This window comes from Heptranchias perlo, chromosome 5 (assembly GCF_035084215.1).
Source record: "Heptranchias perlo isolate sHepPer1 chromosome 5, sHepPer1.hap1, whole genome shotgun sequence".
In the NCBI taxonomy this organism is placed as follows: Eukaryota; Metazoa; Chordata; class Chondrichthyes; order Hexanchiformes; family Hexanchidae; genus Heptranchias; species Heptranchias perlo.
The window spans coordinates 111,874,891-111,891,736 of NC_090329.1; the positions used below are offsets into that span (position 1 = coordinate 111,874,891).

General features: G+C 43.3%; 1 protein-coding gene across 1 annotated transcript in view; it reads right to left on the minus strand.

Annotated features, from left to right (window-relative positions):
* Nucleotides 1-1,678: 1,678 nt before the first annotated feature.
* The window catches only part of ppil6 (peptidylprolyl isomerase (cyclophilin)-like 6), a 44,935-nt gene continuing 29,767 nt past the window's right edge, over nt 1,679-16,846 (minus strand). The window contains exons 4-8 of the mRNA XM_067985018.1: nt 12,527-12,589; nt 11,457-11,604; nt 9,403-9,459; nt 3,755-3,890; nt 1,679-1,880 (exon numbers count right to left, since the gene is read on the minus strand). Of these exons, the coding sequence (XP_067841119.1) occupies nt 1,769-1,880; nt 3,755-3,890; nt 9,403-9,459; nt 11,457-11,604; nt 12,527-12,589 (516 nt within the window). The 3' untranslated portion in view covers nt 1,679-1,768. The remainder of the gene's footprint in view (nt 1,881-3,754; nt 3,891-9,402; nt 9,460-11,456; nt 11,605-12,526; nt 12,590-16,846) is intronic.

Here is a 16,846-nt window from a genome sequence, read left to right on the forward strand (position 1 = left end):
GGAATCCCTGGGGAACTACGTAGCAAAGTGGGTTAAGTACACTGCCCTTTTCGCTGTGGAACTTGAGCTTGAACTCAGCCAAGACTGAAAGGCTGAAAGCAGGACTCCTTACTACATTAGTGCATTGGTTTTCAAATTGCAGTTTCCCAGACCCTAATTGTTCCTGAGGTCATCATATTTTCTGTCCACTTGACATCAGATTTCTGTATTTGTTGACTTACTGGAATGTTAATTCTGTTTCTGTAAACTAATAAAAAAAAATCTTATGCAGTGACAGAACTGCTTTCTTTTGGCTAGCTGACACCGTCTTTCAGAAGTTAGAACGAGGGAATTCCACCCATCCCCACCCCTTTCCCAGGAGTATGTCAATATTTGCATACTTGGAAAAGTTTGAAAATCAGTGCACTGGTGTGACATTTCCAGTTCTTACACTAATCATCCTTGGGGCATCAGTTCATGAGTGAGATTGACAACCCTGCATTAATTAATGCCAAATTCTGAGCAGATTTGTATAGTGGGCTCACGACCCATAAGAACTGGGTCGAGGCTGGTCAAACTCATTTAATTCAGGTCCCTTACAGCTGGCTCGGATCCCATTCTTGACTTCAAATCTAGGACTCCGATAAAAGGGCAGTATGTTAACGTATTATTCCTCTCCTCACTGAAATAAAAATCATTCAGCATGAAGAAAGAAGCAAATATGATTTCTGGAACCTTGGCCTTGGCCTACTCATACACACACTTTTCTTGTCGCATCGTGTTTAAAGCTCTGAATTACAGTTGAATATTTCCAAATCATTAAGTCAATATTTGAGAAACATATTTTGATCTACTTATTAAACCAGTTCCAAGACCACATCTCATTATTATTTATGTAACAACTAAGCAAAACAGCCAGTATCACAACAAACGTAGTGACTTCAGGTTCAGCTCAGCATGTCTTTAGTAACAATATTAGGACAAATGAACAATGCCTTGCAGCAAGAATTTAGCAATTTAAATCAGAAGAAAAAGGAATGATGAAGAATAAAAATCTGATGTGTGCAGAATTAATTCCTCAGCCAAACAGCAAGTTTTACTCTTGCTCTACTTCCACTGTATTTTATTCACAGAATATATATGGCTACATTACAACGGTGACTACACTTCAAAATACTTCATTGGCTGTAAAGCGCTTTAGGACATCCTGAGGCCATGAAAGGCGCCATATAAATACATATTCTTTCTTTCTAATCTAACGCTTGTGTTCTGGGAGTATCTTCCCATGTTAATGCATCTACACCATGATCCAGTGCCAGTTTAGTTGCCTAAATAAACAGTAACAAGTCCATAAAATAAGCGTCCCAACTTTCCTTCTCTCCCTTTGGGGAAGTACCTGACCTCCGCTCAGTTGTTTGAGACAGGAACCTCAGTGTGAGGAATTGTGGACAGAAGTCTAGATCCCAAAACTCTCTGGGCTCATGCCTGTTAAAATAGCGGACAGAGTCATTCACAAGCATTTGTCTGCAAATCTCAGCAACAGCAAATTGCGGCCTCACGGGACAATCGATTGCTTTTTGTTTATAGAGTTTAAAAAGGGGATTTTTTTCACCCCACTTCATCAGCATCGAAAATTCTCATTTTCATGAACAGATAATTTACGATAAAATAATAAAGACTCCAAATTGTTTATGTGGTGTAAGAAAACATTTTATTGTGAGGATGTTAAACAGTGTGCAGGAAACCTAAATTGGATGTTATTTTAGACAAACTAAAAGAGCAATAATGTTTAAGGAGTATAAAGGCCACAATCTGTAATTTTACATTCCACCGTTGGTCTCTCATTATATGTGGGGACCTCTTCCAATTCTTTAAGAACTTCTGTGCCTGCTATCAGGTGTCTGGCAAAAAAGAAGAAAAAAAAAGATAAAAGGCCAGTTGCAGGTAAGATTTTATTCTGAAGAAAAAAGACAGCTATGATTAAATGACGACTATTTTAACCATTACTTGAATACCGCTCCCATATCTGAGAAACTCTTCAAGCATCTTTGTCGAATTCCTGGACAGGATACAGAGAAAAGTTTGTTGCTGGACAGGTATTTGTTCTTTCAAGTGTAGTCACCAACCTCTCTTTCTCCACCACAATCTTCCTGCTTTCCTCTATTCTATCTATAGTAATGTGGCAAGTGCTCCTCTGACTGTTTCTCTCGTTATTTCTAAGGTCCCACGCCCTGTCCTACATGCCATTCATCTCATCCTTACTTGATTGAAATTACGATTGATCTCACAGCCTCCTAATCTAATTCTTTCCCAGGGCCTCAAAATTGTGGAACTCCTCCTTTCCCTCAGTCTTTACTTTCTCCGACAACTTTTAAAGCCCAAGCTCGGTATCACCTGGATTTACCTCATCTTCTGTTTCAGTCTTTTCAAGGTTGGAGGTGTCCTGTACTATTGGCCTTAAACCTTCACCTTGGTTTCTCAATTAAAAAATAATCCCATCCTCTTCTGTAGGTAGACCTTCCTGAAACTATAATCCTGTTTTTATCTGCCTCTCCATAAGCATGTAGATACAATGGGCATGATTTTGACCTCGAACCAGGAAGGGGGTGGGTGGGGGAAGGGGGGTTAGATTGCGGAGGGAAACCCAGAAGTACAGATTTCCCGGACGTCCTTACGATTTTGATGTAAGGACGTCTTTTTTTTGTCGGTTTGCCGTCAGACTGGCCGCCTGATTTATAGGCTGGTCTCAGTCAGATGGGAGAGCAGTCAGGGAGAGGACGTGTTCAAGTAAGTCTTTAGGAAAGTCTTTGATTGAATGGATTGGGGGGGGGGGGCGGCAAGGGGGCATGGATGGGCACATGGGGGCACAGAGCATGGGTGGGCATGGGGGTCGGGGGGAGTCAGTCGTGGGGGGTGTCTGGATCGGGGGTCGTTGAGGGGGTCCATGATTGTTGGGGGGGGATTGGGAGTCATCACTGGGGTCTGTAATCGATTGGGAGAAGGGGTCGGAGACTGGTGGGGAGGAGGGGGTTGGAGATCCGGGGTGGGGGGATCTGTGATCGTTTGGTTGTGGAGGGGAGTCATTGTAAATAGGCTTGTTGGCCTGGGGGAAGCACTCCTGCTCCTCTGGGCTCACAAGCTATGCCAGAAAGGCACTTACCTGCAGTTTTGGTCCGTCTCGCCTCCTCTCGAGGCGTGAAGGAGAAGGCCTGGGAATCCCGGCCCCCAGGGGTTGAAATTGCAAAATCTGCGAAAATGGAGGCCCGCAGCCTCCTTGAAAGGTTTTAGTGACCAACCCACCTCCTGGGAGCAGGTTGGTTGCCTGCCCTTCATCCCGCCCCGGTGAAAACTGGAAATGGGCGGGTTGGAGGCGGGTCTGAAATGGTTGCGATTTTGAATGCCCCCCTGCCCCCAACCCACCCGTTTTTCCATGTTAAAATCGTGCCCAATGTGCATGTACATATATTTGTGTGTGTCTATACTTGTGTGTGTGTGTCTGTCTGTCTGAGGTACACATAAGACTGCAGGTTAACACTTTGAAGGGTGAATAGTTTCTAAACCTAATTTGGAACTAGAAATTAAACAGGAAAATTATATTAATTTGAACTTTTACTAGAACAGGATTTAATTTTTCCAGAAAATATTCCCTTAAGAATGATTAAACCAAGATTACAAATCTCAAAATGAACAATTAATTTAACCATGTCCTTACTAACATACTATATTAAACCAACAGTGTTCGGACAGCAGCAAGTAGAAAGCATGAAATACCCACCCAAAAGATACAAATTTGGTGTTCATCCAAAGAGTTGGCTGGAGTGTGATGTAGAACTGGCTTCCGTTCGAATGTCGTCCCTTGTTAACCATTCCAAGAATTCCTCTCTTGCAGTGAGAGATGGCAAAGGTCTCATCTAGTAATGGAAAGCACATCCTGTGCATTAGTAATCTTCGCTAATATTGGTGGTGATCTAAATATTTTTCATTTGGGGATCTAGTGATAGCAAGCACTCCTAGATTAGAAGGTGAGGGTCTTCTTATCCAGGCCCAATGCTCTTTTTAATGCCAACCTGAACTTCTCATTGCAGGATTGTAGTATATGTATTACTTATTTCATGGATCATTTCACTCACAGCATATTTAAAACTTCAAGATAAATCACTCATGGAATAAATTGCATTCAGATCTTAATGGGATAATTTTCCATAGAAACATAGAAAATAGGAGCAAGAGTAGGCCATTCGGCCCTTCGGGCCTGCCCCGCCATTCAAAATAATCATGGCTGATCATCGAACTCATTACCCTGTTCCCGCTTTTTCCCCATATCCCTTGATCCCTTTAGCATTAAGAAATATATCTATCTCCTTCTTGAATACATCTAATGACTTGGCCTCCACTGCCTTCCGTGGTAGAGAATTCCACGGGTTCACCACCCTTTGAGTGAAGAAATTTCTCCTCATCTCGGTTCTAAATGGCATACCCCATATCCTGAGACTGTGACCCCTGGTTCTGGACTCCCTAGCCATTGGGAACATCCTCCCTGCATCTAGTCTGTCTAGTCCTGTTAGAATTTTATGTTTCGATGAGATCATCTCTAATTCTTCTAAACTCTAGTGAATATAGGCCTAGTCGACCCAATCTCTCCTCATACGTCAGTCCTGCCATCCCAGGAATCAGTCTGGTAAACCTTTGTTGCACTCCCTCCATGGCAAGTACATCCTTCCTCAGATAAGAAGACCAAAACTGCACAAAATACTCCAGATGTGGTCTCACCAAGGCCCTGTACAACTGCAGTAAGACATCCCTGCTCCTGTACTCAAATCCTCTTGCAATGAAGGCCAACATACCATTCGCCTTCCTAACTGCTTGCTGCACCTGAATGCTCGCTTTCAGCGACTGGTGTACAAGGACACCCAGGTCTCGTTGCACCTCCCCTTTTCCCAATCTATCACCATTCAGATAATAATCTGTCTTTCTGTTTTTACAACCAAAGTGGATAACCTCACATTTATCCATGTTATACTGCATCTGCCATATTCTTACCCACTCACTCAACTTGTCTAAATCATATTGGAGCCTCTTTGCATCCTCCTCACAGCTCACATTCCACTCCAGCTTTGTGTCGTCTGCAAACTTGGAAATGTTACATTCAGTTCCCTCATCCAAATCATTGATATATATTGTGACTAGCTGGGGCCCAAACACTGATCTCTGCGGTACCCCACTAGTCACTGCCTGCCACCCGGAAAAAGACCCGGGCATAGAAAATATGAACTGCTTCATGAGATGCCTTCAGTGCCTTGTTATCATGCCTACCTGTTGATCTCCATAATAATTTAATAATACTGATTACTGACCTTCAGTAGGATTAATGCTAAATTTGCACACCGTGGATGTAATTGTTTTCTGCAGCAACACATTTTACTGCACATTTCAACTTTCCTTCATGATGTTCAATATGAAGTATTGCCTGTAATGCATTCAAACACTTCAATCTTCCACAAGCTCGCATGGGCTTTCACCAGTCAGATGGCTTCCATCAACCATCAACTGTAAAGGACAATCTGTTTTTATGCTGCCTGTAAACTAACATAAATTATTGTGTCCAAGGATTGTAAAACTGGTTCATCTCACAGTAAATGCATTTTTACTATATTCACACATTGGTCGATTCCTGCGAAATATATTTTAACTGATAACATTATTTGCTGCTTAATAGGCAGAAATGTGAATGAATTTATTTTGGTTGTTTGAGCTTTGAAAAGACTGAGGATACTGACCCATGCTGTCGGTAGACCTTCTCATTGTCTGATGGCCTTAATATATGGGATTAAAATGTAATGTGTAAATATAATCTTTTGGTGATAAAGCATGCAAACAAATTTTGAACTAAGTAGGCCATGTCATGCCAATGAAGTGTATGTGAAATAGCTGTTTTTAAAGTACGTTTGAGATACGGGTTTTTAAAACTAGCAAAATAACTTTCATAATATACTGTTAATGATGTCATAATTTTTATATAGCTCGGCCTTTCAGATCAGAGAGTGTCTACATCAGTTGTGTTGTGATCTGGAAGATAGTTCATTTGTGATGCTTAAGGCTAATAAGAATGATAAATATTTTTAAAAATTTGTTCATGGGATGTGGGCGTCACTGACAAGGCCAACATTTATTGTCCATCCCTAATTGCCCTTGAGAAGGTGGTGGTGAGCCGCCTTCTTGAACCGCTGCAGTCCGTGTGGTGAAGGTTCTCCCACAGTGCTATTAGGTAGGGAGTTCCAGGATTTCGACCCAGCGACGATGAAGGAACAGCAATATATTTTCAAGTCAGGATGGTGTGTGACTTGGAGGGGAACGTGCAGGTGGTGTTGTTCCCATGTGCCTGCTGCCCTTGTCCTTCTAGGTGGTAGAGGTCGCGGGTTTGGGAGGTGCTGTCGAAGAAGCCTTGGTGAGTTGCTGCAGTGCATCCTGTGGATGGTACACACTGCAGCCAGGCTGCACCGGTGGTGAAGCGAGTGAATGTTTAGGGTGGTGGATGGGGTGCCAATCAAGCAGGCTGCTTTGTCCTGGATGGTGTCGAGCTTCTTGAGTGTCGTTGGAGTTGCACTCATCCAGGCAAGTGGAGAGTATTCCATCACACTCCTGACTTGTGCCTTGCAGATGGTGGAAAGGCTTTGGGGAGTCAGGAGGTGAGTCACTCGCCGCAGAATATCCAGCCTCTGACCTGCTCTTGTAGCCACAGTATTTCTGTAGCTGGTCCAGTTAAGTTTCTGGTCAATGGTGACCCCCAGGATCTTGATGGTGGGGGATTTGGTGATGGTAATGCCGTTGAATGTTAAGGGGAGGTGGTTAGACTCTCTCTTGTTGGAGATGGTCATTGCCTGGCATGAATGTTACTTGCCACTTTTAAGCCCAAGCCTGGATGTTGTCCAGGACTTGCTGCATGTGGGCTCAGACTGCTTCATTATCTGAGGGGTTGCGAATGGAACTGAACACTGTGCAATCATCAGCGAACATCCCCATTTCTGACCTTATGATGGAGGGAAGGTCATTGATGAAGCAGCTGAAGATGGTTGGGCCTAGGACACTGCCCTGAGGAACTCCTGCAGCAATGTCCTGGGGCCGAGATGATTGGCCTCCAACAACCACTACCATCTTCCTTTGTGCTAGGTATGACTCCAGCCACTGGAGAGTTTTCCCATTCCCATTGACTTCAATTTTACTAGGGCTCCTTGGTGCCACACTCGGTCAAATGCTGCCTTGATGTCAAGGGCAGTCACTCTCACCTCACCTCTGGAATTCAGCTCTTTTGTCCATGTTTGGACCAAGGCTATAATGCGGTCTGGAGCCGAGTGTCCTGGCGGAACCCAAACTGAGCATCAGGGAGCAGGTTATTGGTGAGTAAGTGCCACTTGAGAGCACTGTCCACGACACCTTCCATCACTTTGCTGATGATTGAGAGTAGACTGATGGGGCGGTAATTGGCAGGATTGGATTTCTCCTGCTTTATGTGGACAGGACATGCCTGGGCAATTTTCCACATTGTCGGGGAGATGCCAGTGGTGTTGCTGTACTGGAACAGTTTGGCTAGAGGCACGGCCCTCCCCCCCATCACCACCCCCCACCACCTTTGTAAAGAGGTTACTCTTTAGCCTTGGTTGCAGCCCAAGTGAGAGAAGGTACTCCGAAGATAAAAACCATAAGGAAGGCAATGAGAAACCACCTCATCTACTCTTCCCTGGTAAGTCTCAAGAATCTCATGTGTGAGACTTGAGTTAGGAGCTGCCCTAGGGCAGAACACAACAATGTTCTGGATTCCCAAAGGGAGTAAACAGTAACTGTAGCAACTAAACTTCACATCTGAGCTTCAGTCCTCAGACTATACAGTCCTCAGACTATACAGTTTTGGTCTCCATACTTAAGAAAAGACATACTTGCTCTCGAGGCAGTACAAAGAAGGTTCACTCGGTTAATCCCGGGGATGAGGGGGCGGACATATGAGGAGAGGTTGAGTAGATTGGGATTCTACTCATTGGAGTTCAGAAGAATGAGAGGCGATCTTATTGAAACATATAAGATTGTGAAGGGTCTTGATCGGGTGGATGCAGTAAGGATGTTCCCAAAGATGGGTGAAACTAGAAGTAGGGGGCATAATCTTAGAATAAGGGGCTGCTCTTTCAAAACTGAGATGAGGAGAAACTTCTTCACTCAGAGGGTGGTAGGTCTGTGGAATTTGCTGCCCCAGGAAGCTGTGGAAGCTACATCATTAGATAAATTTAAAACAGAAATAGACAGTTTCCTAGAAGTAAAGGGAATTAGGGGTTATGGGGAGCGGGCAGGAAATTGGACATGAAGCTGAGTTCGGATCGGTCAATGCCCTGTGGGTGGCGGAGAGGTCCCAGGGGCTATGTGGCCGGGTCCTGCTCCGACTTCTTGTGTTCTTTAGATTTGTGGTTGGGATCAGATCAGCCATGATCTTATTGAATGGCGGAGCAGGCTCGAGGGGCCGATTGGCCTACTCCTGCTCCAATTTCTTATGTTCTTATGTTCTTATTATCATGGATCTGGTAGTTAATGAAAGCAATCTTCATCTCTTGTTCCTTGAATGGATTTGACTTCAAGTTTATAATTTAAAAAAAAAAATTCTCCTGTGTTTTTCCCATCATACAGGTCCTTAACTAAATCAGACCACAGCAGGATACCACTCCCTGGGAGATTGGTGATCTAGCCCAAGGCTTCTGCTAATTCTGCTTTAAAATTAGTTGTTTGGAACTTGCCTTGGATGACTTTTCTTATGATTAGTCATTGTTGAAAAATCAGTGTCCTTTGATACCTTTCCCTAATAATATGGTGGGCAAATGAAGTTGAGGTACGGATCAGCCATGATCTAATTGAATGGCGGAACAGGCTCGAGGGCTGAATGACCTACTCCTGTTTCTATGTAAACTTAGGAGCTAAAGGCAACCGTAGGTATTAAACCATGTCCTAATACTCTGCAGTATGATCGATTGATATAGCAGTGGAAGTCTGAGCAACAGGTTTTAAATATGTTGACTCTTTAAAAAAAACCTGATGGAGGGGAAACTCCTGACCCCTTGGGCAGGGTGGTTTTGGTTTTGGTTTTCTCAGCTCATATAAATCCTTAAATTGCCTGAGCCCTCAAGCCCATTTTCTCCCCAGCAGTCTGTTTCAGCTCCAGAGAGCATTGGAAATATTCACTAGTTGATATTCCTTTTCTGTCTTTCTCTCTCCCAGAGTAGCCAGAATTCAAAACTCTCAACTTAGGGACTGCATGTCTGTTCAATCACCAACATGGCACGACCTTATTAGCGTCGTTAGGAGATATACAAACACTATGGATAGAATCCTTTCCACCATGCTGTAAACCACGACAACAGATTCTTGATAGTTTGTATTTTTTTTTACCTTTAAATGTTTCTCCATAAATAGATACTCCACCATCTCCTCTATTTGTTAGAACGTCTATGGTTTCAGAACAGAAAATACCGGAATTAAAATTTGAATTAAAAAGGACAATATTTTAACAACTTTCAGCAGCAACCCTCCCCAAAATATTGTAATCATGGTATAATAGTAGGTACAGCACAAAGCACAGGAGGAGGCTATTCAGCCCATCATGCCTGTGCAGGCTTTTTGAAAGAGCTATCCAATTGGTCCCACTACCCTGCTCTTTCCCATAGCGCCATAAATTTTTTCCCTTCAAGTATTTATCCAAGTTCCTTTTGAAAGTTATTATCTGCTTCCACCACCCTTTCAGGCAGTGCATTCCAGATCATTACAACTTGCTGCATAAAAAAATGTTTCCTCATGTCGCCTCTGGCTCTTTTGCCGATCACCTTAAATCTGTGTCCTCTGGTTACTGACCCCTCTGCCACTGGAAACAGTTTCTCCTTATTTACTCTATCAAAACCGTTCATGATTTTGAACACCTCCATCAAATCTCCCCTTAACCTTCTCTGTTCTAAGAAGAAAAACCCCAGCTTCTCCAGTCTATCCACATAACTGAAGTCCCTCATCCCTGGTGCCATTCTAGTAAATCTCTTCTGCACCGTCTCTAAGGCCTTGACATCCTTCCTAAAGTGTGGTGCCCAAAATTGAACACAATACTCCAGCTGAGGCCTAATCAGTGTTTTATAAAGGTTTAGCATAACTTCCTTGCTTTTGTACTCTATACCTCTATTAATAAATGTAAACAATTTTACAACACCAAGTTATAGTCCAGCAATTTTATTTTAAATTCACAAGCTTTCGGAGGCTTCCTCCTTCGTCACCTGTAAAATTGTTTACAATTGTCAACCCCAGTCCATCACCGGCATCTCCACATCATGTCTATTAATAAAGCCCAGGGTCCCGTATGCTTTTTTAACAGCCTTCTCAACTTGTCCTGCCAACTTCAAAGTTTTGTGTACATACACCCCTAGGTCTCTCTGTTCCTGCACCCCCTTTAAAATTGTACCATTCAGTTTATATATGCTCTCCTCATTCTTCCTACCAAATAGTTTCTAAATAGTTTCTGTCATTATACATTGTTTCTGTATTCTTGTAGTCCCTGAATTAATTTTACTGAAGCCTATTGCATCAAATATGAAATGATATATATATGACAGTCTTCTACCTCTACCTCCACCCCCCTCCCCGGACTCCCCTACTCATAGTTGCCATCTTCACCATCTCATGTTTGAGTATTGTAGGCTAGAGCAACTGGCTTATGACTGGACTGGCTTCCCACCAGTGGAGCTGGTTTGGCCACCTCAGTCAGTACCACTCCCTGCAAACAAATTCTCCTATTACTTTAGGGTCATTCTGGAGAATAAGGACAAGCCCAAACTCCTCTTTCCCACCTCAACCGCCTCCTTCTTCCCCTCCCATAATACCTCCTCCATTCTTATCTCTGATCCTAGGTGGGAGGAGATCATGGGCGCGTTAGTTTCCAAAATCAGGACCACCTGACCAGGCTCCTCTATCCCTTCCTTTCTCCGCCCCTTTCTTCTTTATAGTCCCCCCCACCCAGCCAGACTGACTGACTGTCTGTCTGACGGGTTATTCCCCAAACTCTGTTGCTTTTGGCTGAATTTGCTGTACGGGGAATGAGAAGAGGTTCCATCAGGCAGCTGTTATTTAAACAAGTAGTGATATGTGGTACAAATTTGGATAACCCGTTGTCCGGGAAATTTCCTCTGAGCTGCTCCCGCTCCGCCGGCATTACTTTGGCGGACGCCCCGTTTGTGCGGGCAAATGGGGTTTCCGCCGCATTTCCAGCAAAGTAACATCGACAGAATGGGAGCAGCTCAGAGGAATTTCGCGACTGTTATATATGATATAAACCATGATAATTTATTGTGAAATGTGGTTTTAAACCCGGGTAACCCTACTTACAGTCATGACTACTTTAAAACATGTAGAATTCTGATCGATGTTGGATGCTACAATCATGTTTTTAAATTAGCTTTCAGTCTCACCTCCTCCTTGAATCCAGCCATTCCTCACTAGTCTGTGAAATATGGATCCTTTATAACACAGTTGTAAGCCAGTAGGTGAGAGGCCTGCCTCTGCTGTGCACAGTGCCTCAAAATTCTTGCAAGTCTTTGGACAAACATCTGTAAAAAGCTTTCGATGTATCATTGATTAGTATTTTATTAGCTGACTTTGTAACTGATCGTAAACAAGCTTTCAGCTCTCCAAGAAAGAAAGACTTGCATTTATACCGCCCTTTTCACAACCTCAGGACGTCCCAAAGTGCTTTACAGCCAATTAAATACTTTTGAGGTGTTGCAATGTAGGAAATGGGGCAGACAATTTGCGCACAGCAAGGTCCCACAAACAGCAATGTGATAATGACCAGATAATCTGTTTTTAGTGATGTTGGTTGAGGGATAAATATTGGCCAGGACACCGGGGAGAACTCCCCTGCTTTTCTTCGAAATAGTGCTATGGGATCTTTTACGTCCACCTGAGGGCAGACGGGGCCTCCGTTTAACATCTCATCTGAAAGTCAGCATTTCCAACAGTGCAGCACTCCCTCAGTACTCAAGTTCCTGGAGCGTGACTTGAACCCGCGACATTCTGACTCATAGGCGAGACTACTACCAACTGAACCACTGAGACTAGGCTGGTTAATGCTGAGTTAGATGATCTTAGCTAGAACAATGGTGAGGAAAATACAATTGGACCTAGCATTCCTGCCTTAGTGAAGGTGAAAAAGAGCTGCCAGGATTCCTGCCAATGATTGTTATCCAGTGACCCTTGCTGAAAATGTGTGTCAATACACATGGATTTTGGGTGAGGACAGGATCAGGCTCAGCAGCAGTGATCCCAGGTTTGAACAGCCTCCTAACACTCCGTCCAGGCTCACATATGAAGACTGGGCTCTTGGGTAAGATGTTGGATGCCATCATTCCCTGTGAGACCATATACCAGTCCGAATCAGCACCTTCACAATAGGAGGGGTAATGAGAGAGAAATTGGATAGGGGGAGTGGGGAGGGGGGGGGGAAAGAGGGCAGAAAACAACTTTTCACTGCATTCCTTACCTCAAATAATAACCTCCCCACAGGTTGCTGATCAATGGAAATATCCATGTAAACAAACGTGTGCTGCAGAAAACAAAGACAGCCTGTAAAACATCAAACCAGTCGAATTGGGCTTCCTATCGAAGGAGAGAAAGAATCTGGGTAAAAGCGATTGCTTTTCTACCAAAGAATGCAAAGAGCTAAAGGGCTGATGGAAAACCTAATGAGCTGGAGAAGGAACTTACAGTACAGGGCCCGCAATTAAACACATGAGGAGTTAATCTCAAAGATGACTCAAATTGATTGCTTCCAGATCAAGAAGTTTGCAGTTTAGTGTACAGGGTATGCCGGAGGCTGGACAAGGAGGCTGCTTGCTTGAAGTAATTGAAACAGAGACAGTAACTAATTCCAGCAGTTAACAAAATCGGTCTATTACATTATGGACATAATCGGGGAAAGTTTATCACAGCAGAGATTACACAGCTCTGACTTAATACTGCAGACAAAAGGTTTTTGACAAGAAAATAGTTTCAAAGACATGAGATTTGGAATAGATAAAAAGAAGAATACAAATCCTGGAAATCTGGGGGGGAAAGAAAAACGTGCTGGATGTACAAAGCGGAGAGGCAGCATCTGAATGAGAGCTAGGTTAATGTTTCTGGTATGAAGGGTTATCTTTATCGTTCAGATGTTGATTGACCTGATGTCCATACCCAACAGTTTCAGTTTTTATTCCAGGATGTGGGAGCTTAGATTTTCTGCTGGAGTCAGCAAGTGCAGACGGAGCAGATCTGGTGGGTCCCCTCTAGCCCCACTGCCACTGGTGTTTAAATGGCCCAGAGGCCATTGCAATCGATCACATTGCAAAAGCCCTTTTTTGCATTTATTTTGGCAAAAACATTTTTTTAAAAAACCTCTTTGGCCACAAAAGTGTAGCCACTGGCACTCCTCCACTCCAGTGGACCCCTCAGTCGGGGGTGGGGGGCGGGGAAGCCTGCAAAAATAATCGAAATAATCCAGATGGCAGAAAATTGTCCAGTATCAGGAATGCACCATTCTGGCAGAGAAGGGGTTAAGGGTAGTTACTCAGACTGGCAAAAGGTGGGAAGTGGTGTTCAACAACAACAACTTGCATTTATATAGCGCCTTTAATGTAGTAAAACGTCCCAAGGCGCTTCACAGGAGCGTTATCAAACAAAATTTGCCACCGAACACATAAGGAGATATTAGGACAAGTGACCAAAAGCTTGGACAAAGAGGTAGGTTTCAAAGAGCATCTTAAGGGAAGAGAGAGAGTTAGAGAGGTGGGGAGGTTTAGGGAGAGAATTCAAGAGCATAGGGCCTAGGCAGCTGAAGGCACGGCCACCAATGGTGGAGCGATTAAAATTGGGGATGTGCAAGTGACAAGAATTGGAGGAGTGCAGAGATCCCGGAGGGTTGCAGGGCTGGAGGAGGTTACAGAGATAGGGAGGGGCTAGGCCATGGAGGGATTTGAAAACAAGGATGAGAATTTTTAAATCGATGCGTTCCCGGGCTAGGAGTTAATGTAGGTCAACGAGCACAGGAGTGATGGATGAACGGGACATGGTGCGAGTTAGGATACGGGCAGCAGAGTTTTGGATGAGCTCAAGCTTATGGAGAGTGGAAGATGGGAGGCCGGCCAGGAGAGCATTTTTCCACAAGGATCGGTGCTGGGAACACTGTTGTTCACCATTTACATTAACGATTTGGATTCAGGAATCGGAAGTAGAATTTCAAAATTTGCAGACGACACCAAATTGGGGGTGTAGTTAATACAAAGGAAGAATGTGTCAAAATGCAAGAGGACATTAATAAACTTGCAGAATGAGCATGTAATTGGCAAATGAATTTCAATATAGATAAGTGTGAGGTGGTGCATTTTGGTAGGAAGAATAAGGAGGCCACATACTGCTTGGATAATAAGAGTCTAAATGGGGTAGAGGAGCAAAGGGACCTCTGGGTACAGATACACAAATAACTAAAAGTAGCGATGCAGGTTAATAAGGCCGTAAAAAGGCAAATCAAGCACTGGGGTTCATTTCTAGAGGGATAGAATTGAAAAGCAAAGAAGTTATAAGAACATAAGAAGTAGGAGCAGGAGTAGGCCATCCAGCCCCTCGAGCCTGCTCCACCATTCAACAAGATCACGGCTGATCTTCTACCTCAACCCCATTTTCCCGCACTATCCCCATGTCCCTTGATGATTTTAATGCCTAGAAATCTATCGATCTCTGTTTTGAATGTACTCAATGACTGAGCCTCCACAGCCCTCTGGAGTAGAGAATTCTAAAGATTCACCACTCTCTGAGAGAAGAAATTTCTCCTCAACTCAGTCCTAAATGGCCTACCCCTTATTCTGAGACTGTGACCCCTGGTTCTAGGCTCTCCAACCGGGGGAAACATCCTCCCTGCATCTACCCTGTCGAGCCCTGTAAGAATTTTGTATGTTTCAATGAGATCACCTCTCATTCTTCTAAACTGTAGAGAATACAGGCCTAGTCGACTCAATCTCTCCTCATATGACAATCCCGCCATTCCAGGAATCAGTCTGGTGAACCTTTGTTGTGCTCCCTCTATGACAAGTATATCCTTTCTTAGGTAAGGAGACCAAAATTGTACACAATACTCCAGGTGCAGTCTCACCAAAGCCCTATATAATTGCAGTAAGACATTTTTACTCCTATACTCAAATCGTCTTGTAATAAAGGCCAACATAACATTTGCCTTCCTAATTGCTTGCTGCACCTCCATGTTAGCTTTCAGCGACTCATGTACAAGGACACTCAGGTCCCTTTGAGCATCAACATTTCCCAATCTCTGACCATTTAAAAAATACTTTGCATTTCTGTTTTTTCTACCAAAGTGGATAACTTCACATTTTTCCACATTATATTCCATCTGCCATGTTCTTAGCCTGTCTATATCCCCTTGAAGCCTCTTTGCATCCTCCATACAACTCACATTCCCACCTAGTTTGTGTCATCAGCAAACTTGGAAATATTACATTTGGTCCCCTCATCCAAATCATTGATATAGATTGTGAATAGCTGGGACCCAAGCACTGATCCCTGTGGTACCCCACTAGTCAGAGTCTGCCAACCTGAAAAAGACCCATTTATTCCTACTCTCTGTTTTCTGTCTGTTAACCAATTCTCAATCCATGCCAGTATATTACTTCCAATTCCAGTTATGTCAAACTTGTACAGAACCTTGGTTAGACTGCACTTGGAGTATTGTACACAGTTCTGGTCTGCATATTATATGAAGGATTATAGAGGCATTGGAGAGGGTGCAAAAAAGATTCACAAGGATGATACCAGAACCTTTCCTTATCAGGAAAGCTGAACAGGCTGGGGCTGTTTTCTCTCGAAAAGAGAAGGCTGAGGGGTGACCTGATAGAGGTCTTTAAGATAATGATAGAGTTTGATGTAGACAAAATGTTTCCACTTGTGGGGGAGTCCAAAGCTAGAGGTCATAAATATATAACAGTTGCTAATAAATCCAATAGGGAATTCAGGAGAAACTTCTTTACCCAAAGAGTGGTAAGAATGTGGAACGTGCTACCACAAGGAATTATTGAGGCAAATAGCAGAGATGTATTTAAGGGGAAGCTAGATAAGCACATGAGGGAGAAAGGAATAGAAGGGTATCCTGATAGGGGTAGGTGAAGTAAGAAGGGAGGAGGCTCATGTGGAGCATAAATGCTGGCAGAGACCAGTTGGGCCGAATGGCCGGTTTCTGTGCTGTAGTTTTGATGTAACTCGATCAGTTCCGCTAAAGTGGAAGATCTGGAACATTCTGAAAATGGCAGGAAAGTTTGCTACAACTTTGCAAAATGATTAAGGACACAGGTTGGAGGGATGGTTGGCTTTGCAATTGTATTTCATAAACAGTTCTCTACATTGTTCAGCCTTTGCATTTAAGGCAGTGACCTGAATGTGAGTGGACGAAAAAGGTTGGCACTTTATTATATGCTGCAAAGTAAAAAGGAAGATCCATCAGTTTCACCAAATCTCATAATCACCATTTAATAACAAAATTATTACCAAGGCCTTGACAGGTGCATTAAATTATCCTCTGAGATTTACAAAAAATAAATTACATTTTATCATGGGCTGACAAGCTTCCAATAAATAGAAAATTAACCAAGTACTTTAAATGTACATTTATTAAATGCCTGCTTTAATTAAGGACCTGTTTTACATGTATTAATCATTTTATTTAGGTAAAGGACTATTCAGATGACGATGGCAGGTGGCTCAAGGAGACCAAAGTGGTGAACTGGGAGAAAGCAACTTAAAAACTGGAGCGTTACCCTCA